General features: G+C 35.4%; 1 protein-coding gene across 3 annotated transcripts in view; it reads right to left on the reverse strand.

Annotated features, from left to right (window-relative positions):
* PTBP2 (polypyrimidine tract binding protein 2) overlaps nucleotides 1–23,603 on the reverse strand; it is a 59,119-nt gene extending 35,516 nt beyond the window's left edge. For 2 of the 3 annotated variants that reach the window (XM_068966670.1, XM_068966669.1), the window contains exons 1-3: nucleotides 23,534–23,603; nucleotides 5,636–5,808; nucleotides 4,541–4,684 (exon numbers count right to left, since the gene is read on the reverse strand). In XM_068966670.1, coding sequence (XP_068822771.1) covers nucleotides 4,541–4,684; nucleotides 5,636–5,808; nucleotides 23,534–23,555 — 339 coding nt within the window. In that variant the 5' untranslated portion in view covers nucleotides 23,556–23,603. The remainder of the gene's footprint in view (nucleotides 1–4,540; nucleotides 4,685–5,635; nucleotides 5,809–23,533) is intronic. The other variant, XM_068966668.1, reaches the window with a different exon arrangement.
* Nucleotides 23,604–25,739: the final 2,136 nt, after the last annotated feature.

Here is a 25,739-nt window from a genome sequence, read left to right on the forward strand (position 1 = left end):
ACATACCAATATTGAAACAATACAGAGTTTAGCATGGTCCTATGCAAATATGACCCCCAAATTCATGAAGTCACATTTTTTTCTGGACCTGTTAGCTAAAGTGGTGTTGGTAATCATTTTACAAAACATAAATAAATCAAATAAGTAAGTTGTGTATCTTAAAACTTACACAATGTATATGTCTATTATATCTCAACAAAGGTGAGGGGATGCTCATTTCACTGAAATAATATATACTATAGCTAGGAAATCACATAGTATAATCTCAAAGAGATCACACACTCACCTAGTCAAACTTCATCATCTAAATGGTAATTAAATAAAACATGACCTATAAATTTATGTTAGCTAAAGTGACTAAAATCCAACATTTTGAAATATATGATAAATATTTAATACCATGGACACATTTACACGACTATTATAGCTATTATAAAAGAGGGATGAAAGTATTTCTAGAACAATGTTTGTTAAATATTTGAACATATTTAGTCCAATACAAATTTAAATAAAGTATTTTAAGTAGCTCATTGCAATATCACTTTATTCATTAGTGAACATGTCTGCTGCTGCTGCTGCTGCTAAGTCACGTCAGTTGTGTCTAACTCTATGTGACCCCATAGATGGCAGCCCACCAGGCTCCTGTCCCTGGGATTCTCCAGGCAAGAATACTAGAATGGGTTGCCATTTCCTTCTCCAGTGCATGAAAGTGAAAAGAGAAAGTGAAGTCACTCAGTCGTGTCTGACTCTTCGCGACCCCATGGACTAGCCTACCAGGCTCCTCCGTCCATGGGATTTCCCAGACAAGAGTACTGGAGTGGGGTGCCATTGCCTTCTCCGAGTGAACATGTCTACATACATTTATTATAATAAGCATGGAAATATCACAACTTAGAACAACTCTGCTGCTGCTATTTCAAATAATCGAATCAAATAATTGAATACCTTTCTAAACAGGAATCACATGATCATGGTATGCTATCCAAACAGGATAAAAAGTTAACTTTCCTCTGCAACTCACTCATCCTGTATGCTTTCCCCTACAAACCCTCACAATAATCTTGGGTATTCTTCCAGAGACAGCACCTACATATTCAAGCATGTATGTACATATATACTCCATACAAGCATATAAGCACTTATCTACTGCATATTTTTCTTTCCAATACTATATTCACTCTCTACATCTTCCTTTTTTTTTTAACAATTATGTTCTCTATTATCATTAACAAATAACTTCATTCATGTTTCATACATGTTTTAACAATATTCATGGAGCAGAAGTGACCTGCCAATTTAAATTTTAATTAAACTTTGTATTGAAACAATCATACACATAAAAGGACACAAATCATGAGTATACAAAGCTCAATAAAATATCAAATAAACCGTATTGAGATAAAGAACAGAACATTACCAACACTCCAAAAGCCACACACATGTTTTCTCCCAGTTATATAAATGGTTTAAATATACCATACTCATTCTACTGCTGCTCAACATTTAGATCATTTCCAGCCTTGGGTAATTACATATAGTGTGTGATGAACTTTCCCATACATATCTTTTGATGCACATATATATAAATTTTCTCAGATATGTGACTAGTAAAGTTACTAAGTCAAAGAACAAGAATATGCTCAGCTTTAGCAGATAAATGAAGATTTTAAAAACTATTCTACCAACTTACATTCCTATCACCTATTTATAAGAGTTCAAGCTTTTCTACATTTGTTTCAACACTTGGAATTACCTCATTGTATCCAATACGGTAGCACATGGCAATATCTCACAGTGATTTTAAATTGCATTAAAGGTTCTTAACCCAAACCTAATCCACTTTGTAGATCAGAGGATGGCTTTCAAGGAAACTGGCTTACGGAAACTTGAAGATGTCTAACAACTGGTCATATGAAGTGTGGGATGGAAACTTGGCACAAACATAGGCAGGCCACAATATTTCAGGCAAAAGTTACATCACAGAAACAGTGGCCTCCAAAGACAAAATAAGAGAAGGTATGCCAAGTTATAGGATCTATCATTACTACTGAGATAGAAGCACAGGAAAATGGAGGGGGGAGCAGCCACAGACAGAAACAGTAGTCATCTCAGACAGGGCCTTTATCCTGAGCATGAAACGAAATTGCTGCAGGGGAGCAAGTTAGATCTGTGCATTTTAGAAAGAGAGACACATATTTGTACTAGGGAGAAAGTATTCAAGACAAAAATTAAAGATCGGTAAGAGAGTTACTAACTTCCCTAGTGGCTCAGACGGTAAAGCGTCTGCCTACAATGCAAGAGACCTGGGTTTGATCCCTGGGTTGGGAAGATCCCCTGGAGAAGGAAATGGCAACCACTCCAGTAATCTTGCTTGGAAAATCCCATGGACAGAGGAGCCTGGTAGGTTAAAGTCCATGGGGTCGCCAAAGAGTCGGACAAAATGAGCAACTTCACTTCACTTCAAGAGAGTTATTAGGTAAGATTATTATATAGCTAAGAAATGGCTGTGTCTAAGCAACTGAAGTAGAAAAAAAGAAATGAAAACTGGGCAGATATTGAGAAGAGTGAATTCATAGGACTTGCGACTTGACGAAAGGTTGTGGAAGAATTCATCGTTGACGTACACATTCGTCTCTCTGTTGTTATAAAACACTATTAAAATGCCAGTAAATAAATACAAAATGGAAAATGCAGACACTGAAGAGAGGTCATCACTGGCCAAGAATAATTTTATCATATTCCTGGAACACAGAGATTGCATGGACTGAAGACACAGTGAACATATATCAAACAGCGTTTGCACTGGTAGCAGCCATAGTAATCAAATTAGAAACTGGCAGGTACACAGAAGGAGGTGAAATGGAATGTGAAAATAAAAGGATTAACAGAAAGCCTGGCTAACAAACAGCTAAACTCTTCTTCCTTCTCACCATCAACCAACTTAATAAAAACAAAATCAACAATTAAACACCCCCTTAAAAGAACAGAAAACTCTAAAGAGGGTTTTAAAGGCCAAAGTAAAGACCTCTTTGGCATTTGGGGGGATCCCAGCTCAGTATCCAACTCATCATTTTACTCTAGAGGAAAGCATGTAAAGTCCAATAAAACCTAACTGTCCATTCTGAAATATAAAACAGGCAATGAGAGTGGGTGGGATGAAGAAAGAGGAAGATAAACATACAGCTAATACTAAGGAAAGTAAAAGATAGCGGAGTGTTTAAAAATACCATTAATTAGTATTCATAAACAATGACCAGTTGTAATACAAAAAAGGCTATCAAAGAAGAACTTTTGTAAGTCAAAAATATGGCTGTAACCTTTTTTTCAACAGAAGGAACGCTGGAACGTTGCACTGATTATTTCCTATGTCAAAAATAACCAAAACTGTAATAAGTGTTTTACTCTTGAATCTCTGAGGTTTGTTACTCAAATGTCACTTGTCAATCAGGCTTCCACTGGTTATCTATTTGAAATTACAAGCCCCCCTCCATGCCCCACCACAGACATCTATCTACAGATGCCTTATCTTTGTCCTTTCCCATCCTTTTCATTTGAATCTTTTAAAATGAGAATGTATTCACTAATTACTTTACTGAAAACATTAGTATGTTAAACCCAACTGGGATATTAAATGCCACTTTAAGTAAAAAGAATAGAGAATAGGTATTTTCTTTTGATAAACTGTAAGAAATACAACTTCTGGTTCAAAAGTAACGAAAATTACCAAACTTAAAAAAAAACACTGAAATCTTAGCCTTATCTTTTAGGCAAAAAGTTTTACAAGCTTATTGTTCATATATTATCAAAATGATCTTAAGTTATTTCTTACAAAGGTTAAATTTTGTGACGATTATTTTCCACTTGCTAAGGCAAGAGCCAGACAGTTTTATATTTTACTAAAACAGATATAATTAGCTAAAAGCTACATTAAAAGAGCCATCTATATCACTGTTTACTGCAATCCTGTTTATATCTAAATCCACTCTTCTATGATACTTTTCTAAAGAAACATTAATTTTATATAACTAGAAAATTCTACCTTGCATATTTAAAAGATCAACACATTCATATATTCTCAATTCTTATATTTCCCTCCAGGAAAATCATTAATTCATCTTTAATAGGAATTTATCCATAAGAAATTCAAACCTATAAAAAGTCAAATAACCAAAGGTACTGAATTTCACACATTAAATCTAATCAAAGTTGTATAAACAGTTTATAGCTCAGTCCTACCTCAGACAGTTTCTATACAAGTTTTAATTTGTACAAAGAAAAAGAACTTTGACCAGAACCTTAAAAAAACTGAAAAAATATTAATTTATCTACTACTAATTTAAAATATGAAGATAAAAGACTGCACATATGTTCTGTAAAGTAACATAATGTTTAATACTTAGAGACATACTGCAAGAAAATATAGCAACAACAAAAAATTAATAAGATCATACAAAAATCTTCTCAATGGTTAAAATTTTTCTCCTAATATGAGTCTTAATATGCTCTAGGACATTTTGTTTATAAACCTACACATACTCACTTGGTTTAATGTATTATCTGTTTTTAGTTCCTTGTGATTGGAGTACTGGATATAAATCGGTTGGTTACGAAGGTGAGGTGTCACAGCAGAATAGTAATTAACCATGGTAATAGCTGCTTCCTCTGTTGCTAGTTCCAAAAATGCCTGAAAATTTAAATAGCAAAAATTATAATACTATGAATTAAATTCAAATAAACTTCAATATCTGTGTAATCTATTGGGCTCATTAAAAAAATCACTATTGAGAATTGCCCTAATCGGTAGAATCAGAAATCCTTAGTGAAGCTTAGAAATACAACTAAAGCTAACCTCAGTAGAAAGCTCTTAGCGTACACAGTATTTCTGCCTTCCACCTCTGATTTCCATACATTACAAACGTTAACTCCTCCAAAAAAGGCTAGAGAAAATAAAATCCAAACATTTTCTAGAACCAGAATTTTACTATGCCTAACGTAGAAAACATGAGATCTCCAAGTCATTTTTAAAGCATTTATAATCTAGTAGAAGAAAAAAATTAAATGCCATCTTATTAGCGATATTAACTATATTTAAGAGAGCATTAAATTTCTCTAAATTCTTCTAAATGGTATTAGGAACTTTAAAACAAAATTTGATTTTTAATACACCTGGGCCCTACTGCTACAGATCTATCTATTCAGTATAGAATATCTGGGACTAATAACTATTTTTTTCTAATGCTATCAGATAAATATTTTCCTGGGATAAGCTTAAAAGGTAAGATGATACTAATGTCCCTACTGATTTCTGATATTACAAAGAGCAAAGCCACAACACAAAAAATATTTCATCTGTATTTCCCACAATCTCCTTGAACAACAGTCTAGCTACAGTCCTAAAGTGAATTTACGAAGCAAAATTTGAAAACTCTAGTGACTTACTCATTTTAATTCCCTAGCATTAATTTCTTATACACAGCTACCAGGAAAAGTCAGAGTAAAACTTCTGTCATGTTCCTTAAGAAAAATAACCTACTATGTATAATAATATAAACTATCATTTCATCAGGCCACAGCTAAATCACACTTGCTGGATAGTTTGGAGCTTAACATTTTCTAAGTCCAAAAATAAGAATACCTGATTTTTTCCTTTCAGCATAAGGATGTTGGTCACCTTACCAAAAGGTAAGCCTAAAGCAATAACTTCAGTTTCTGTCACTTCACCAGGCAATTTTCGAATATGAAGTACACGAGAAGGAGCACCATCCATTTTATCTTCTCCTTTGAATTTTTTACTATCATTACCATTGGCTGAAAGAAAGTAAAGAGACAGTTTTGTTTATCTTACGTGCGTTTAAAAAAAAATCACAAAACAAACTTCAATCGAGAACTTAAAAACATAGCTGAGCATACTTGTGATACTTCCTAAAAATTTAAAAACATGGTTTTCAGAGTAATGGAAAAAACTCACATCCACCAATTACTACCAAATGATCTCATCAATTAAGATTATTATCGGGTAGAGACATTTCTGGATAGCATATGTAGAATAACAAGTGACAATCAAAAACATTAAAATGAAATTTCATAAAGAAATGGTCAGTGGCTATACAAAACAATTATTTTACAATTCAATCATCTTAACAGACTAAGGAATATACAAAAACAGTGAAAATTTTGACTTAGCAAAAATTAGGGACACTATATTTTACCTGAAAATTCCAAATTGCTCAAATTGGAAAATGTACTAAAGAATGGAGCCAGACAATGCTTTAAAACCTATTATGCAGTCAACCCACAGTATGGTTTAGATTCCTCTACCTAAATATTTTATCACTATCAACATCTACCTACTATATTATCACTCATGGACTTGATTATCTTTTCTGTTACTCTGAGCTTCAGAGTGATATATTTGAACAACAAATTAGTTGCCTACCTTTATTCTAAAACTATACCAAAACACAAAAAAACAAAAAAACAAACACAAAACTTATGAAAGATGCAATAAACAGAACATCACCTGACTCAAGGATAGTTCTAAGAATCTATTAAAATGAAAAACTCTTACACAGAGAGATATATACATGTATACTCATTTTTGTATACAAATTTTGGTACTTCACAGTACATACCCCCAACACTCAATACAATAGAACTAAGACCATCTTGATCTTCTAAAAGTGTCCTTAAAATTTTTTCAAACAACAACTCTTTAAACAGTTACTGAGTGTCAATAAAATGTCTGACATTTTAGATTCTGGAGTACATCAATGACAGCAAGCAGTAAGAGTCCTGATGTTCTAGTGAGACAGATGGCCTACCTAGTACATGAACTAGATAACTTCTAGAGTGGTAGTGCTATGGAGAAAGTAAAGCACAGTAATGAGATTAAAAGTAACATAACAGAGGATTGGAAGGGGGTGATATTGTAGTGATTTTACTGGATGATCAGAGATATGTGAACTCATCTGATATATCATACAACTTGAAGTGTCAATTAAGTCACAGTTTAAGAGCTGCATTCAAGTTTATACAGCCAATGCATTTAAAAATTGCGTAGGATGACTCTGAACTGAAAACTAGGAAGTTCTGCTTCAGTCAGTTCAGTTCAGTTGCTCAGTCGTGTCCGACTCTTTGCGACCCCATTAATCACAGCACGCCAGGCCTCCCTGTCCATCACCAACTCCCAGAGTTCATTCAAACTCACGTCCATTGAGTCAGTGATGCCATCCAGCCATCTCATTCTCTGTCGTCCCCTTCTCCTCCTGCCCCCAATCCCTCCCAGCATCAGAGTCTTTTCCAATGAGTCAACTCTTTGCATGAGGTGGCCAAAGTACTGGAGCTTCAGCTTTAGCATCAGTCCTTCCAAAGAAATCCCAGGACTGATCTCCTTTAGAATGGACTGGTTGGATCTCCTTGCAGTCCAAGGGACTCTCAAAGAGTCTTCTCCAACAGCACAGTTCAAAAGCATCATTCTTCGGTGCTCAGCTTTCTTCACAGTCCAACTCTCACATCCATACATGACCACTGGAGAAACCATAGCCTTGACTAGATGGACCTTTGTTGGCAAAGTAATGTCTCTGCTTTTCAATATGCTATCTAGGTTGGTCATAACCCTCCTTCCAAGGAGTAAGCGTCTTTTAATTTCATGGCTGCAATCACCATCTGCAGTGATTTTAGAGCCCCCAAAATAAAGTCTGACACAGTTTCTACTGTTTCCCCATCTACTTCCCATGAAGTGATGGGGCCAGATGCCATGATCTTCGTTTTCTGAGTGTTGAGCTTTAAGCCAACTTTTTCACTCTCCACTTTCACTTTCATCAAGAGGCTTTTTCGTTCCTCTTCACTTTCTGCCATAGGGGTGGTGTCATCTGCATATCTAAGGTTATTGATATTTCTCCCAGCAATCTTGATTCCAGCTTGTGCTTCTTCCAGCCCAGCATTTCTCATGATGTACTCTGCATGTAAGTTAAATAAGCAGGGTGACAATATACAGCCTTGATGGACTCCTTCTCCTATTGGGAACCAGTCTGTTGTTCCGTGTCCAGTTTTAAGTGTTGCTTCCTGACCTGCATATAGGTTTCTCAAGAGGCAGGTCAGGTGGTCTGGTATTTCCATCTCTTTCAGAATTTTCCACAGTTTATTGTGATCCACACAGTCAAAGGCTTTGGCATAGTCAATAAAGCAGAAATAGATATTTTTCCAGATACTTACTACTATATATAACCAGAAATATCTTGCTGGCTAGCTCTTCATCACTCCAGAAATAGGAAAAACTACAAAAAGCTCTCCACACCTCCTTTCGTAAATAAGGAAGACTTGTTCCTGCACAAGCACCTGAACTTATCAGGAACAGGCTGAATTTATTTTGTAGCATCTCACAATATCATAGGGTCTGTTTAACTGATAATATAAGTTAAATCAGGGAATCAAAAAATACACATACACCATAAAACATACAACTGACATAACAAATGCGTATTCTTCTAGAGATTCTGTTCTTGTACATTCATTTGAATAACAAGAATGAATACTTCATAGGCCAACCTACAGTCACATGAGTTATACGTTATAGTATCAGGAAACTCAAACAGCAACTTTCTATTTCTCTTAATTTAGCCTTTTTTTCCTTCAGGAAAAAGCAAAGGAAAAAAATCAGAATAAAAATACTACCCATCACTACACACACAGAGAGAGAAAAACTCTTCCTTTATCAAACAATTCTTTGAATATAATTTCTAAAAGGCAAAAGCCTGCCTAAACCTATTATTAAAAGAATAGAAGAGTTTACTGTTTGATTTTGTGTTGCATGATTTCTGGACAGTAGAGAGTAAGTAAAACAACTGAAAAATAAAGTTTAGTAGATGGGACAGCTTTCACAGTCAAAGAAGAGGACAACTTCGTTTTGTTTTTTTTTTTTTCTTTTTTTTTAAGATTTATAAAAAATTTGCACTTATATTTAACATTCACTGAAAGCAATGTACAGGCCAGGTACTTCATAATTCTAAGATTGCTTTTATGACCTATCAATTCCATTTATAAACAAGAGCTTCTGAAGTTGCTCAAGGCCAGGAAGTTACAAAGTGGTAAAGACAGGAAATGGCAGAAAAAGAATTAAAACTCAAGAGTGTAACTCTGAAGTCTGTGCTTTCAACCCACTATACCACTGGAAGACTCTAAAGACAAACTTTATGTGACATATAATGGCTAGAGAATATTTGTTCTTTTCTTCCAAATGCCATGTAACTAACAACACTTAGACTCTCTGCATTACCTGAAACTCCTCTTAGCTAATAACTTCATAAAGGGTGACTTTCACACATTCATATTTTAGTGCAAAGTATCATGAAAATCTTAATTACTATGAGAATGCAAAACTGAGAAATGAAAATTTCTTTAAAAATAACTAAGCTAACTTTCATATATAAAAGTACTCCAACCCTGGAAAAAGAAAAAGGCACAACTGAGTGGTCCCCAGTTTAATTTGGACTTCTTTCCACAATCCTTTTCCTTGATAATCCCATATAAATCCCAAAACTTTTGGTTTGGGTATGTAAAAACAATAATAATTAAAACAAATTTTAAGAATTTATGCAAAACAGATATAGATAAGCTGCATATAAACTGTAGAAGTCTTGAATTATACTAGTTCCCATATATGCCATTTTAAAAAGCAAAAGCTTAGTGAGGATGTTCTTCTACTCACAAATTAAAAACAAGACATAGACAGTGTTTCTAACTGAACATTCCAAAATAAACTACAACGTTTTCTGTTCTAGTGAACGTCTTCACTTTTGATCAGTCCCAGCCCATCTTTTTTTCTCTTTGACTGATTTTTGTTTCCTCAGTTCAGTTCAGTCACTCAGTTGTGTCCGACTCTTTGCGACACCATGGACTGCAGTATGCTAACCTTCCTGTCCATCACCAACTCCCGGAGTTTACTCAAACTATGTCCATTACTTGGTGATGCCATCCAATCATCTCATCCTCTGTCATCCCCTTCTCGTCCCGCCTTTGATTTTTCCCAGCACCAGGGTCTTTTCCAATGAGTCAGTTCTTCCCATCACGTGGCCAAAGTATTGGAGTTTCAGTCTTAACATCAGTCCTTCCAATGAATATTCAGGACTGATTTCCTTCAGGATGGACTAGTTGGATCTCCTTGCAGTCCAAGGGACTCTCAAGAGTCTTCTCCAACACCACAGTTCAAAAGATTAAATTCTTCTGTGCTCAGCTTTCTTTATGGTCCAACTCTCACATCCATACGTGACTAATGGAAAAAAACGTATCTTTGACTAGACAGACCTTTGCTGGCAAAGTAATGTCTCTGCTTCTTAATATGCTGTCTAGGTTGGTTGTAACTTGTCTTCCAAGGAGTAAGCATCTTTTAATTTCACGGCTGCAGTCACCATCTGCATTGATTTTGGAGCCCAGAAAAATAAAGTCAGCCACTGTTTCTCCATCTCATTCCCATGAAGTGATGGGACTGGATGCCACGATCTTAGTTTTCTGAATGTTGAGATTTAAGCCAACTTTTTCACTCTCCTCTTTCACTTTCATCAAGAGGCTCTTTAGTTCTTCTTTGCTTTCTGCCATAAGGGTGGAGTCTGCATATCTGAGGTTATTGATATTTCTCCCAGCAATCTTGATTCCAACTTTGCTTCATCCAGCCCAGCATTTCTCATGAAGTACTCTGCATATAAGTTAAATAAGCAGAGTGACAATATACAGCCTTGATGTACTCCTTTTCCTATTTGGAACCAGTCTGTTGTTCCATGTCCAGTTCTAACTGTTGCTTCTTCACCTGCATACAGATTTCTCAAGAGGCAGGTCAAGTGGTCTGGTATTTCCAACTCTCTCAGAATTTTCCACGGTTTATTTTCTAGTGGCTTTTATACTTGTAGTTTTAACACAAAAGGTCTCACCAAGATTCTGGGTTATTTGTTAAATCCATATGTGGTCAAAGAGCCATGGACCCTCTCATCTTACCCAATCTCTTTTCTCACAGCACCCCAATACTCATGTCCAGTTTCCTTAATTCCTGATTCATTTGATACCTGTGTGGACCTCTCTGCTACTTCCCAGATGCTGCAGTGGTACAGAATCTGCCTGCCAATATAGGAGATGTGAAAGACTGGGTTTGATACCAGGGTCCAGATGATCCCCTGGAGTAGGAAATGGCAATCCATTCCAGTATTCTTGCCTGGAAAATTCTGTGGATAGAGGAGCCTGGCGGGCTACAGTCCATGGGGTCTCAAAAGTTGGACAGAACTGAGTGCACACAACAAGCAAGCATACACACACACACACACACACACTGACCCGTCTGCTAACTCATTTATGTCTCAAAATGGTTAGAGTGCCCCAAGTTGTTCTGGTCTCCATGTTCTTTCTATCCTTACTTGCTCATATAAACACTCCAGAAAAAGGTTTTCTATATGCCCATTATTTTAATTTCACTCATTGACCAATATTCTAATTGTATACTTCCAAATGTATATACCACCTTGAAGTGCAAAATCTCAAAATATACTTCATCTGTTCAGTGAAAATTACTTAACAAAACTTAAGTATACTCTCCTTAGTTTCATTTTCCAAGTCTTTCAGATACAAGAACTTATAAAAAAAGCACTACTAACTTCATTTATCAAATATGATAAGTGAAAGGCAATGCAGTTTTAATCCTAAAAATAGTTTGAAATTTATTTTCCCAAATAGTTTTATTTTTTAAATTAATTTTTATTGAAGGATAATTGCTTTACAGAATTTTGCTATTTCCTGTCAAATCTCAACATGAATCAGCCATAGGTGTATACACATCTATCCTCTCCCTCTGTAACTTCCTTCCATATCCCTCTGCACCCCACCCCTCTAGGTTGGTGCAGAGCCCATCTGAGTTTCCTAAGCCATACAGCAAATTCCCATTGGCTATCTATCTTACAATTGGTAGTGTAAGTTTCCATGTTAACTCTTTCCAAACATCTCACCCTCCACTCCCCTCTCCCCATGTCTGTAAGTTTATTCTCTATGTTTACTTCTCCACTGTTGCCCTGTACATAAATTCTTCAGTATCACTTTTCTAGATTCTGTATATATGCATTACAATAAGATATTTATCTCTCTTCGACTTACTTTGTGCTGTATAATAGTTTCTAGGTTCATCCCACCTCATTAGAACTGACTCAAATGTGTTCCTTGTCATGGCCGAGTAGTATTCCATTGTGTATATGTACCACAACTTCTTTATATTCATTCATCTCTTGATGAACATCTAGGTTACTTCCATGTTCTAGCTATTGGAAATAGTGCTGCAATCAACAATGGGGTACATGTGTCACTTTCAATTTTTGTTTCCTCATGGTATATGCCTAGGAGTGCGATTGTGGGTCATATGGTGCTTTTATTCCTAGTGTTTTCCATACCGTATTCCATAGTGGCTGAATCAATTTACATTACCACCAATAGTGCAGGAGCGTTCCCTTTTCTCCACACCCTCTCCAGCATTTATTTTTTGTAGATTTTTTGATGACAGCCATTCTGACTGGTGTGAGGTGATATCTCATTGTAGTTTCGATTTGCATTTCTCTAATAATGAGCAATGTTGAGCAACTTTTCAAGTCTTTGTTAGCCATCTGTATGTCTTTTCTGGAGAAATGTCTGTTTAGGTCTTTTTCCCACTTTTCATTGGGTTGTTTATTTCTCTGGTATTGAGTTGTATGACTAAAAGTTTTAGTTAGACTTCAAGGCAAAGCATAGTGTTACACAAGCTGCTAGCTTTAAAAAAACAAAGACTCTGAGCTAAAGAAAATAAATGATCATACTTATCTTTCTTATCTTTCCAACCCTACATGGGAAAATAAATTTCAAAGAACAGTTAACCAGAAATGTAGGTATATACTGATAGAGAATACTTTTTAGCTGTTAGTTAATTCCAAAAGATGTCAAAAAAAATCTTACTAGGTTTATTGTAAAACCTGCCTGTAACTCTATTTCTGTGTAGCTGCACAGCCTAGCTGCCAAATGTAACTTATGCATGACTTGGAAAATAAGAGGTGGCTAGGGGCTTCCCCAAGGAAAAGAAATGCAAAAAGGCAAAATGTTTATCTGAAGAGGCCTTACAAATAGCTGAAAAAAGAAGAGAAGTGAAAGGCAAAGGAAAAAAGGGAAGATATATCTATGTAAATGCAAAGTACCAAAGAATAGCAAGGAGAGATAAGAAAGCCTTTCTAAGTGAACAATGCAAAGAAATAGAGGAAAACAACAGAAGGGGAAAGACTATTAAATAATTCTGATCTCTGCAAGAAAATTAGATATACCAAGAGAATATTTCATGGAAAGATGGGTACAATAAAGGACCTTACAGAAGCAGAAGATATTAAGAGGAGATGGCAAGAATACACAGAACTATACAAAAAAAGATTTTCATGACCCAGATAACCACGATGGTGGGACCACTCACCTAGAGCCAGACAACCTGGAGTGCGAAGTCAAGTGGGCCTTAGGAAGCATTACTACAAACAAAGCTAGTGGAGGTGATGGAATACCAGCTGAGCTATTTCACATCCTAAAAGATGATGCTGTGCAAGTGCTGCACTCAATGTGCCAACAAATTTGGAAAACTCAGCAACAGCCACAGGACCAGAAAAGATCAGTTTTCATTCCAATCCCAAAGAAAGGCAGTGCCAAACAATGTTGAAACTACCACACAATTGCACTCATTTCACATGCAAGCTAAGTAATGCTCAAAATTCTCCAAGCTAGGCTTCAACAGTACGTGAACCCAGAACTTCCAGATGTTCAAGTTGAATTTAGAAAAGCAAGAGGAACCAGAGATCAAACTGCCAACATTCTTTGGATCACAGACAAAGCAAGAGAATTCTAGAAAAACATCTGCTTCATTGACTACACTAAAGGCTTTGGCTGTGTGGATGACAACAAACTGTGGAAAATTCTTAAAGAGACTGAAATACCAGACTACTTTATCTGCCTCTGCAAACCCTGTATGCAGGTCAAGAAGCAACAGTTAGAACCAGACATGGAACAACGGACTGGTTCAAAATTGGGCAAAGGAGTATGTCAATGCTGTATACTGTCACCCTGTTTATTTAACTTATATGCAGAATACATCATGAGAAATGCTGGGCTGGATGGAGCACAAGCTAGAATCAAGATTGCAGGCAGAAATATCAATAACCTCAGATAGGCAGATGACACCACCCATATGGCAGAAAATGAGGAGGAACAAAAGAGCCTCTTGATGAAGAGTAAAAAAGCTGGCTTAAAACTCAACATTCAAAATCAAAGATCATGGCATCCGGTCCTATCACTTCATGGCAAATAAATGGGGAAACAATGAAAACAGTGACAGACTTTATCTTTTGGGCTCCAACATCAATGCAGGTGGTGCCTGGAGCAATGAAATTAAAAGATGCTTGTTCCTTGGAAGAAAAGCAATGACAAGCTTAGTGTATTAAAAAGCAGAGACATTACTTTGCTGACAAAGGTCATTACTGTCAAGGCTATGGATGTGATTTTTTCCAGGAGTCACGTACGGATGTGAGTTGGACCATAAAGAAGGCTGGGCACCAAAGAATTCATGCTTTTGAATTGTGATGTTGGAGAAGGCTCCTGGGAGTCCCCTGGACTACAAGGAGATAAAACCAGTCAATGCTAAAGGAAATCAATCCTGAATATTCATTGGAAGGACTGATTCTGAAGCTCCAGTACTGTGGCTTCAGAATCAGTCCTTCCAATGAATATTCCTGATGTGAGGAGCCAACTTATTAGAAAAGACCCTAATGCTGGCAAAGAAGAAGGGGATGACAGAGGATGAGAAGCTTGGATGATATCACCAACTCAATGGGCATGAGTTTGAGCAAACTCTGCAAGTCGGTGAAGGACAGGGAAGCCTGGCATGCTGCAAACAGTTGGACATGACTGAGTGAGTGGACAACAAAGGGGATTCCCAGGTGGCTCAGCTGTAAAGAATCCACCTGCCAATACAGGAGAAATGTGGGTTCAACCCTGGGTCAGGAGGATACCCTGGAGGAGCAAATGGCAACCCACTCCGGTATTCTTGACTGTAGAATCCCAAGGACAGAGAAGCCTGGCAGGCTACATTCCATAGGGTCACGAATAGTCAGACATGACTGACGACTGATCGACTAAGCATGCAGACTATATTAGAGGAAGGCTCTCATCACCTCTATGCAGGAGGACATGTTGTTAGGACCCTCATAGAAATTCAAACCGAAACAATGTGCTGGAATATTTTTAAAACATTACAATATAAAATGACATCATATCAAAAACGTCTGTATATAGAAGTTAAAACAGACACATCTCAAACAGTTTTGAGTAACATGTAACAGAATCTGTAAAATGATTCACATAATGTAATGAAACAAAAAGTCATACTTTCAGAAATAATAAATCCTGATACTATAGATTAACAGCAGCACTGGCAGAAACATACCTAACTTAAAAAGGTATCTCATTTCCATACCTATATAAAATGGACTCAAGACAGACCCTATCTTACCACTGTCAAGCTTCCTCCCCACTTTCAAATAATTACACATTCCTTCCAATAAAATCCAATTCCAATCCATTAGAGCTGTGTCTTTGAAATGTTTAACTTCTGAAGGAACTAGTTTAACACAAAATAGTTTTGAGTAAGATTATTTCCCAAAGACTAAGTTTCTAATAACATTAACTTCCCCCACTTCTAAAATTCTTTTTTCTTTGACAGAAATATAGCTGTAGAGGAACACAGTCTAGACAGGCAAAGGTTGCTGAGACATGCTACTGGAAACGAATTCTATATAGTAAAGTCAATCAGAACAGACATGGAAAAAGCTGAAACATAAAAATGAAATACTATTTTGCATCTGACAATCATAAAAATGTCCTAGTAATATTTGTCTGTAAAGTCTGTTTTTGAGACATTTGGATGACAACTGTGTATTTTTCTAGCTAAATACAGCTACTGGTTTTCAAAGGTCTTAATGATTCAAATTGGCATCTGTCTGCATATACATAGACCCTACCCTCATCTATGTTAGGAAAAACACAAAAATTTAAAACTCAATGTTTCCTCTGTTCAGAAAAGGTAAAATAAACTGAATGCATATAAATTTCTTATGTTAAAACAGGCTTTAAGAAACTTTATTCCATCATAACAGAAAGACTTGATTCATTCTTTAGTCATGAAGTATTGTTATTCTAAATATACTTTAAAAAAAGAAAGACAATTGACAGATTGTTCTTTCTTTTCAACAAAATCAAATCACTTTCTCTACTTTGTTCCTTTTGTTAATGGAACTACTGTACTATCCATTACCCAGTGATTCCAGGCCAAAACCTTAATACTTCTATCAAAGTCTACTTCCCAACTCAGAAATTCTTCTAATTTCTTGATACATCATTTTCTCCATATTCTACTTCTCAGACTCTAAAATTAAGGACCTTGATATCTCCAATTTGCCTCTGCCTCCTAAAAAAAAAAAACAAAAAAAAACACCCAAACAGAACAAACATCCTTTCTAAAGTGCAAATCTTTTCTAAAAAAGTTCAGTCTCCTTAGTATAACACATGCAACTTTTTGTTAAATTTCTTCTTTGATATTTTTTCTTTCTAAAGTTTCTGTAAATGGATTTTTAAAACGTTCATTTTCCAAAAATTTGCTAAGACTATCACAAAAAAACTATCTCTGTATGTTGAATTGTATCCTGTATCTGTTTTACTTCTTCCCTTCTAAACTTTATGCTTTTTATTTATTTTACTTGCCTGAAAGAAAGTAAAAGCTAGAAATAGTCTGGGAAGACACATCCTTACTTCATTCCTGATTTTAAGAAGAAAATATTCAGTCTTCCATTATCATGAATGAAATTTGTTGTAGGTTCTTAGTAGATCCCTCTGTGTATCTTGTAGAAGTTCCCTTTTCTTGTTAGCTTTCTGAGAACTTTTTATCATGAGCAAATGCTGTATTTTTTGTCAAATGCTTTTTCTGCTTCTATTAACCTGATGATTTTTTTCCCTCTGTTATTCTAATACTGTGATTATGTAGTTAATTTGCCACTGGTAAACCATACAATCAAGGGGTAAATCTCAATTAGTCATCATGAATTATCTTTTACATACTGCTGAATGTGATTTGCTAATATCTTGTGAAGAATGTCCACATTTATGTAAATGAAAAGTGTTAGTGTGAAATCTGTATTTCTTATATTATCTTTGTTAGATTTTGATTTCAGTAGCTTCTGAATTAAGGAGCATTCTTCTCTTTGTCTAAAAGGTTAAAAGATGGCTATTATTTTTCTTTGAGATTTCATACAATTCAACAGTGAAACCACCTATACCCGAGTAAAATCACCTTCAAGAGAAAACCACTGACCAGTGAAATCACCTATGCCTGAGTAATCTTTGTGAAGAATAGCTCAGGGCTTCCCTGGTGGCTCAGACAGTAAAGAATCTGCCTTCAACGCAGGAAACCCAGGTTTGATCCCTGGGCTGGGAAGATCCCATGGAGAAGGGAACAGCTACCCACTCCAGTACTCTTGCCTGGAGAATCCAAGGACAGAGGAGGCTGGCAGGCTATATTCCACAGGGTCACAAAGCAAAGACTCAGAGACGACTGAGTGACTAACACTTTAATTAAAAATTCAATTTTGATAATAGATATAAAGATAACCTATATCTATAATAATATATGAGGTAATCTATTATATCAGTTTTTTAAACTAGATTTATAAGGGAATCTGTCTAGTTCATTTGTTGAATTTATTGGCATTACTGATGCCTATAATACTATCTATTAATATATAGAGAGGTAATCTAAAATATCAGTTCTTTAAACTAGATTTATAAAGGAAATTCTCTATTTCATTTGTTGAATTTATTGGCATTACTGATGCCTGTAATACTCTTATTTTCCTGTAACAAGGATCTACAGATCACTGTATAGGGTCTATAGTAATACCTCCACTTCCACTACCGCTACCAGTAATTTATGTTTTTTCTTTCTCGAAAGGAATTTTAAACCGTTATTTTTTTAATATAGAGCCAACAAAGGTAGATAAGAGATAAGTATCTAATATAGGTACAAAACTATTTTCCCCCAGGCACTTCTTGGAGGTGGTGTGGGGAATATTTCTATATTTTCTTCTATATTCCAAGAAAATACAATGTTGTTGTGTTTTCATTTGTACTCAATCAGAAATATCCTATGATTCATGTGCTGTACAGAATTATGGAAATTTCTAAATATTTATAGATTTCTTACTGTTTTTTATTTCTAGTTAAATCCCAGGATAATCAGATACAACTTTCTATCATTTGAAATTTACTGTAAGTTAAAGTTACTGTAAAGTTACTGTAAGTTACTGTAAGTTATTTTAAAATTATGTTGAATATCCTATATTGGCTTAAAAAGTTATTCTGCAGTTACTGCATGTTTTATTAAGTTAAGCTGAGCCGACAGCATTGTTCAAATCTTCTATGTATTTTTTTAAGATTGATTTGTCTTATTGATTACTATGAACAATATTAAAATGCCCAGTTTTAAATTTAAAATTGTAGATTTCTCTTTTTGTCATTTTTAAAATGTACTTTGAAACTGTTATTACTAATATACAGATTAAGGACCTTAAAGTTTTCCAATATATTGACCCTTTTGACACTAAGAAATATGTCTTTTTACATCAATACAACTGATACTCCTTGTCTTGAATTCTAATTCATCTGATGTCAATACAATTACACAAACGTTCCTCTGTTTACTATTTGCATGAAATATTTTCCAACCTGTGTCTCTGTACTTTAACCTGACTTCAGCAGTAGACAGTGTAGTTAGGTAGTACTTTTTAATCCAGTATGACTTTGTCTTTTAACTGAACTTCTCAGACCACTAATATCCAAAAGCAACACACAAGTCACATACTTTGAAGTTTCTAGTAACCATACTCAGAAGTTAAAGAAAGTGAAATTAACTTTAATATATATTTTTACCCAATATATCTGAAATATTACCATGGAAGTGAAGTGTTAATCACTTAGTCATGTTTGACTCTTTGCAACCCCATGGACTATATAGCCCACCAGGCTTCTCTCCTCTGTCCATGGAATTCTCCAGGCAAGAACACTGGATTGGTTTGCCATTTCCTTCTCCAGGGGATCTTGCCGACCCAGGGATCAAACCTGGGTCTCTTGCACTGCAGGCAGATTCTTTACAATCTGAGCCACCACATCAACATATACTCAGTACTTTTACAATTTTTTGAGATGTTTTACATCCTTATTTTTTCAGTACTAAGTCTGAAGCACACACCCATTCACTTATCAATTAAGAGCAGTCACATTCTGCATGCTCTACAGCCTTATATAACCAATGGTTACTACGAGACTGTTAGTTTAGCCTATTTACATTTAGAGATTTATGACTGGGTTTAATATCTAGCCATTAATTTTCTAACTGTCCAGTGTTCTGTTGTTCTTCTCTTGCAATATTTGACAGTATTCCATTTTAATTCCTCTATGAGTTTTTCATTTTAAACAGTGTTTCTGAGGTATGATTCACATAAAATAAGCTTCAATCGTCTGACTAGTTTTGACATATGTTTACATCTATGAAACCTTCAGCATAAAAGAATATACATATCCATCATCTCTAAATTCCTTATGTCCTTTACAAACCCTACCCCCCCACCATGCCCTTTGCTTTGTTGTTGTTTACTTGCTAAGTTGGGTCTGACTCTCTTGCAACACCAAAGACTGTAGCCCATCAGACTCCTCTGTCCATGGGATTTCCCAAGCAAGAATACTGAAGTAGGTCACCACTTCATTCTCCAGGGGATCTTCTCAAGCCAGGAACGGAACCCACACCTCCTGTATTGGCAGGCGGGTTCTTTACCACTGAGCCACCAGGGAAGCTCATAGAACAATAGGTCACTCTACATGGCTGAGCAGCATTTCACTTTATGTATGAAACTCAATGCCAAAAGAGTCATTTATTTATCCATTCATCATTGATGGACCCTTGGATTGTTCTAGGCTTTAGATATTACAAATAAAGCTACTATAAACATTTACATAAGTGATGAGTATATGCTATCATTTTTCTTGGGTTAAGTACCTTAGAAACAAAGTTGGATCATACAGTAAATGTTTAACGTTTTTAAGAAACTGCCAAATTGTTTTCCAAAACAGTCCTAAATTTTACATTCCCAACAACAGTATATGAGTGTTACAGTACCCTCACATCCTTTTCAACACTTACTATGGTCACTCTTTTAAATATTAGCTGTTGTAGAGATAGGCAATGTTGTCTCACTTTAGCTTTAATTTTTATTCTGGATAAAAATCCTTTATCAACTGCATGCTTTGTAAAGATGTCTGCCACTCTATGGCTTGTCTTTTCATTCTCTTAACTGTATTTTGAATAACGTTAAGTTTTTAAAACTGATCAAATCCCATTTGTTCTCTCATAGACCATGCTTTTGGAGTCAAATTAACAACTAAACAACAAAACGTAGATCCAACAAGTTTGCTGCTCCTGCTGTTGTTGGCAGCATATGGATATCCTATTGTTACACAACTCTCTGCTGAAAAATCTATTTTTTCCCCTCTACTGAATTGCCTTTGTACCTTTGTCAAAAACCAGCTGTCCATAATTGTGTGGCTTTTTTCTTGGACTCTCTATTCTGTTCTACTCATCTATGTACCTTTACCTTAATATGATATTGTTTTGATTACTTTAGGGTTTACAATAACTTGAAAACAGGAGTCAGTCCTCCGAATTTCTACTAGCTTTTAACTATCCATCTTTGTTGAAGCTCCAATATGCTGGTCACCTGATGTCTAGAATCTACTGATTGGAAAAGATTCTGATGCTGGGAAAGATTGGGGGCAGAAGAAGGGGGCGACAGAGGATGAGACAGTTGGATGGCATCACCAACTCAATGGAGATGAGTTTGAGCAAACTCTGGGAGATGGTGAAGGACAGGGATGCCTGGAGTAATGCAGTCCATGGGGTCGCAAAGAGGCTGACATGACTTAGTGACTGAACAACAAAATGTTTCTTTTTTCTTATCCTACCTGGCGTTTTTCTACAGATTTTAGAGATTTTCAGTTATTACTGCTTCAATTACATACATATTTCGCAACATTCTCTTTACTCCCTCTCTGAAAACTCCAAGGACACATATGTTAGGCTGCCTGATCATCCAAAGACATACTTTCATTCTCTCTGGAAACTGAATAATTTCTATCAATCTGTACTCAAGTTCACTAACCTTTCTTCAGTTGTCTCCAAACTTCTGTTGGTCTCAATCAGTGAATTTTTCCATTCCAAATACAGTGTGAATATTGTATTTTTCAGTTACAGCATTTCTATATGCTTTCTGTATAGCTTTCTCAACACATCTTCCATGTTCATTCTTTCAGTATTTTCTTTTACAGCTTTAAAAATACTTATAGTCTCTGTCTTCAAATTCCAATATTTAGGTCATTTTGAGGTCTATTCTTATTGAATGCTTCTTTACATGATTGTAACATCTGATGTAGGTAGGATATTGTAGATAATTGTCGGAAGACTGAATCATGTTGTCCCCCATAGGGGATACTATTTAGGCAGGCAATTAAATTACTGGTGAATTCTTCACGTCTTGTCAGACTGGACTATCACAGTCACTTACTATTAGTATTAGTGTATGATCCTTTCTCTGAAAGCCTGAGCATTCTGCAGCCTAAACAGAATGTTTGAGGTAATCCACAAGACGTACGCACTCTAACTTCCCACAACTCCAATGTCTCAGAGCACTGTACAATCTATGGAATCACCATTCTAACTCTCAGCCCCACAGTAGGTCATTCCTGACAGACCATGAGTGTGTTAACCTGCACATATGCAGTCCAGTCATTATTCAAAATTCTGATTTAAGAATCCCTACACCAAATTCTGCCCTCTGACCTATGCCCAATCCCTTGGACGAGTTCCTTTTTCAGGATCCTCCTCCGTAAATTCCAAATGTCTCAGAAGCTCTGAATACCAATCTTACTCTCTTCAGCACAGTGAAACCTTCATGCTCTGCTTGGGTTCTACCTCCATGTGCTACAACAGTAGGGTACCTCAAAGTAGAAAAGCCAAACTATGAGATTAATTTCACATGTTTCCTTTATCTCAAGAATCACCATCTTATACTATTTACTCATCAATTCCAGACAACAGGTGTCCTACATATTTTACTCTATTTTATAGTTTTTCATTTTGAGGGAAGATGGAAAGAAGGAAAGGCTGCTACCAATAGTCTGCCACAGCCCTACAAATCAGTTTTTAAAACATTTCCATTGAGGTGAGGTGAAGTCACTCAGTCATGTCCGACTCTTTGCGACCCCGTGGACTGTAGCCCACCAAGCTCCTCTGGTCCATCGGATTCTTCAGGCAACAGTACTGGAGTGGGTTGCCATTTCATTTCAATTATCAATCATTAAATGTAGTTTTAAAAAAATGAAACTGGCAGAGAGACATAGACATCTGAGCTTGTTTGTTCAATTATTTGCACATGGTACCCTGACTTTCAAAATCATGGCCTAGTAATTTTGCTTTGTAATTGTGACATGGAAAACTCAGTAATGACAATATGAAGAAAAATTTATCTTATCATTATTATAAATATATTTGGAGAATACTTCATTATAATTTTTATTTAACTTGCAGGGTCTGTATGTGTGCACTGAGGTGTACATATACATGGGCGTGGTTATCTAAAGAAAACCAAAATGCTTTCCTTCTTTCACAATCTTTATATTGCCCAATGTAATTGATTCCTCAAACAAGTAATTCAGGGAAGAGTTTAGTAAAAAGAAACCTTGGTTAAGGTAAGTAACATAAAATTTACAGTTATAAAGCAAACTAACTCATTCATCATCAGATTCAAATTTGGTCCACTGGCCAAAAATCGAAGGTCTAAATATTGGTCCACATATTTACAGACAGACAATACAAACAGCCAGTTATTTCAAATATATAAAGTTTAAATACCCTGTGAAGATTAAACAAATCTTACGTTTTCAAGTAAATAAAGGAAATCAATTCAAAAAATTAAAATACTGTTACAGCAAAGAAACATATTGAAACCACATAAAAAAGACAACTATGCAACTGAATCTTGTATTTGGGGCTGTAGGATTTCTGGGACTGAGAATACTTACCGTAAAAATATTTTATGACATACAAACATGAAAGTTAAACACACGAAAGTACAAAAGAAGTGAGAGTGAGGAAACTTGTAAATAAAAGAAAAAAAATGTTACATTTGTCATTAAAAAAAAATCTATCAGAATTAATTACTTGACCACAAGACACCCACTTCAGGTTTTTTTTCCACTTGATACATATATACTGTAGCAAAATTTCCTCTAAAATGTTTCAACACAAAGCATTTAAAAATAAAGGCTATTCTGGTAAAGCACACCAAACTTGTAACATTCTGCCCTGCAAAATGGCAAATAATGAGACCGTTAGGAGAGTAACACTTACCTGTAACCACCATGCTGGTCATGTTAGAGTTTGGACTACTGAGAACACTGCCTGAGAGTAGTTCGTCAGATCCTCTCTATAAAAACAAGAACAAATTGGCATAAAACCCCTTTAAATTTAAAAATGTTAATCTGAAAGTCACTTCTCTGTAACTTTTCAAATAGTGTCACTGAAAAATGTCAGGTGTTACACTACTGGGAATAAAAAAAATTTAATTCCTGAAATAATAAGTTAACTCCACTCTCCTATTCGTAAGTTCCTTTCTCACAAAGCCAACAGTAGGTCCTTCCTTCCATTCACCCGAGTCCAAAAGGCAATAAATAGGAAAAATGACTAGGTTTCATAATCAAAAGCTTTGGAAAACTACATCATTTTTTTAATAAGCAAATACCAAAGCAGTTGAACTTTCTCACAGACACTCCGAATCCTTCAACCTCATATCCTTTACTCATCCAGATAACTCAGGTCTTTAGAAAATGAGAACTTCACACTAATGATCTGGACAACTCATCTTCATAATCATTGAAATTAAACAGGTATATGTTTCAATGGCTAGAACACTGTAAGTAAAGGCAAAATCTATGCAATGAGAAATTTCTGCCAATATAAGAAGAGACAATCATGTCTTCAAATCCTTTAAAGAAAAATCATATGAATCATTATGTTCATATGTTCTTAGAACTACACAGTTTGTTCAAACCAAGCAATGTCGTTTCAGCTGCTTTTAAAATGTGCATACTTACAAAAGTACATATGAGCACACTAATTTTAAAATAGCTAATCAACTGTTTTGCCTATTTGAAGTATGTGTATACTTACATACATTGGTAAGCAATATTTAAAATAACTAAATTAATACTAGCTGATTTAGACAAACAGTACAAAGCTGAATGCAACCACCAAAATGGAAAAAAAATACACAAAGGAGATAATTTATCAGAGTATTTCAGAAAGTCCAAAACAATTCTAATTAACCATAAGCTTCATGCTAATCTGTGTTAAACTCATTCTTTAATAACCTGTATCACAACAAATATAAAAGTGATAAATATTCATATGTCATTGTCCTCATTGTTTTAAAAGTGAACTTTTTATTAACATCAAGCTCAGAGAAATACAAGAAGAAAAATTAAAACACAGTATCAAGTCACATTAATGCCACATTTACATCATCTTTAATTTTTTAGTCAAGGTATGGAAGATACAGCACGGCAATGTTCTATAAGGACATGACATACAGAATTAGATACTTAAAGAGATCTTTAAATTGTGGTCCCTAGAGCAACATTAAAAACCTGGAAATTTCCTTAGTGAACTATGTTCTCAGATCCATCCTAGACCTACTGAAGAAAACAATGGAGACAGGATCCAACAACCTGAGTTCATTAACAAGCCCTCCAGGTGCTTCTATTGAATGCTAAAGTTTAAGAACAACTAATAAACATTACTGGTTAACTATCAACAACAAAAATGTTTCCTAGTTTGTTTTCTTTTTAATTTTTTTAGAACACTGTTAGATTTAGAATAAAATTGGGAAGAAGGGACAGATTTCTCATATATACCCTGCCACTACACACGCACAGCCTCCTCCATTATCAGCATCCTCCACCAGACTGGTACATTTATTACCAAAGATTATTAATGTATCATATCTACCCAAAGTCCAGTTTAATAAATTAAGGTTTAATACTGTACATTCAATGTGTTTGGACAAATGTGTAGTGACATATATCCATCTTTTAACTTTTTTTTTTAAACATTATTTTCACTACTCCCAACATCCTCTGTGTTCTGGCTATTATTCATCCAGACTCCTTCCAACCCCTTAATTTTGTTGTCTCCATAGTTTTGCCTTTTTCAGAATACAGGTGGAATCTTACAGTATGAAACATTCTCAATTGGCTTCTTCCATTTAGTAATCTGCGTTATGCTACCAGGTACCCCCCATGCCTTTTCATCGCTTGAAAATTCATTTTGTTTTACTGCTGATAAATACTACATTGTTATGTACCACAGTTTACTAATCCATTCACCTACTGAAGGACATCTTAATTGACTTCATGTTTTGGCAATTATGAATAAAGCTGCTGTTAAGATCCATGTGCAGGTTTCTCTGTATATGTAACTTTTCAACATCTCTGAATAAAAATCAAGGAATTGCTGGATCATATAGTACAAGTATGTTCAGCTTTGTAAAAACAGCTTA

The sequence above is a fragment of the Capricornis sumatraensis genome, chromosome 2 (assembly GCF_032405125.1).
Source record: "Capricornis sumatraensis isolate serow.1 chromosome 2, serow.2, whole genome shotgun sequence".
Taxonomy (NCBI): Eukaryota; Metazoa; Chordata; class Mammalia; order Artiodactyla; family Bovidae; genus Capricornis; species Capricornis sumatraensis.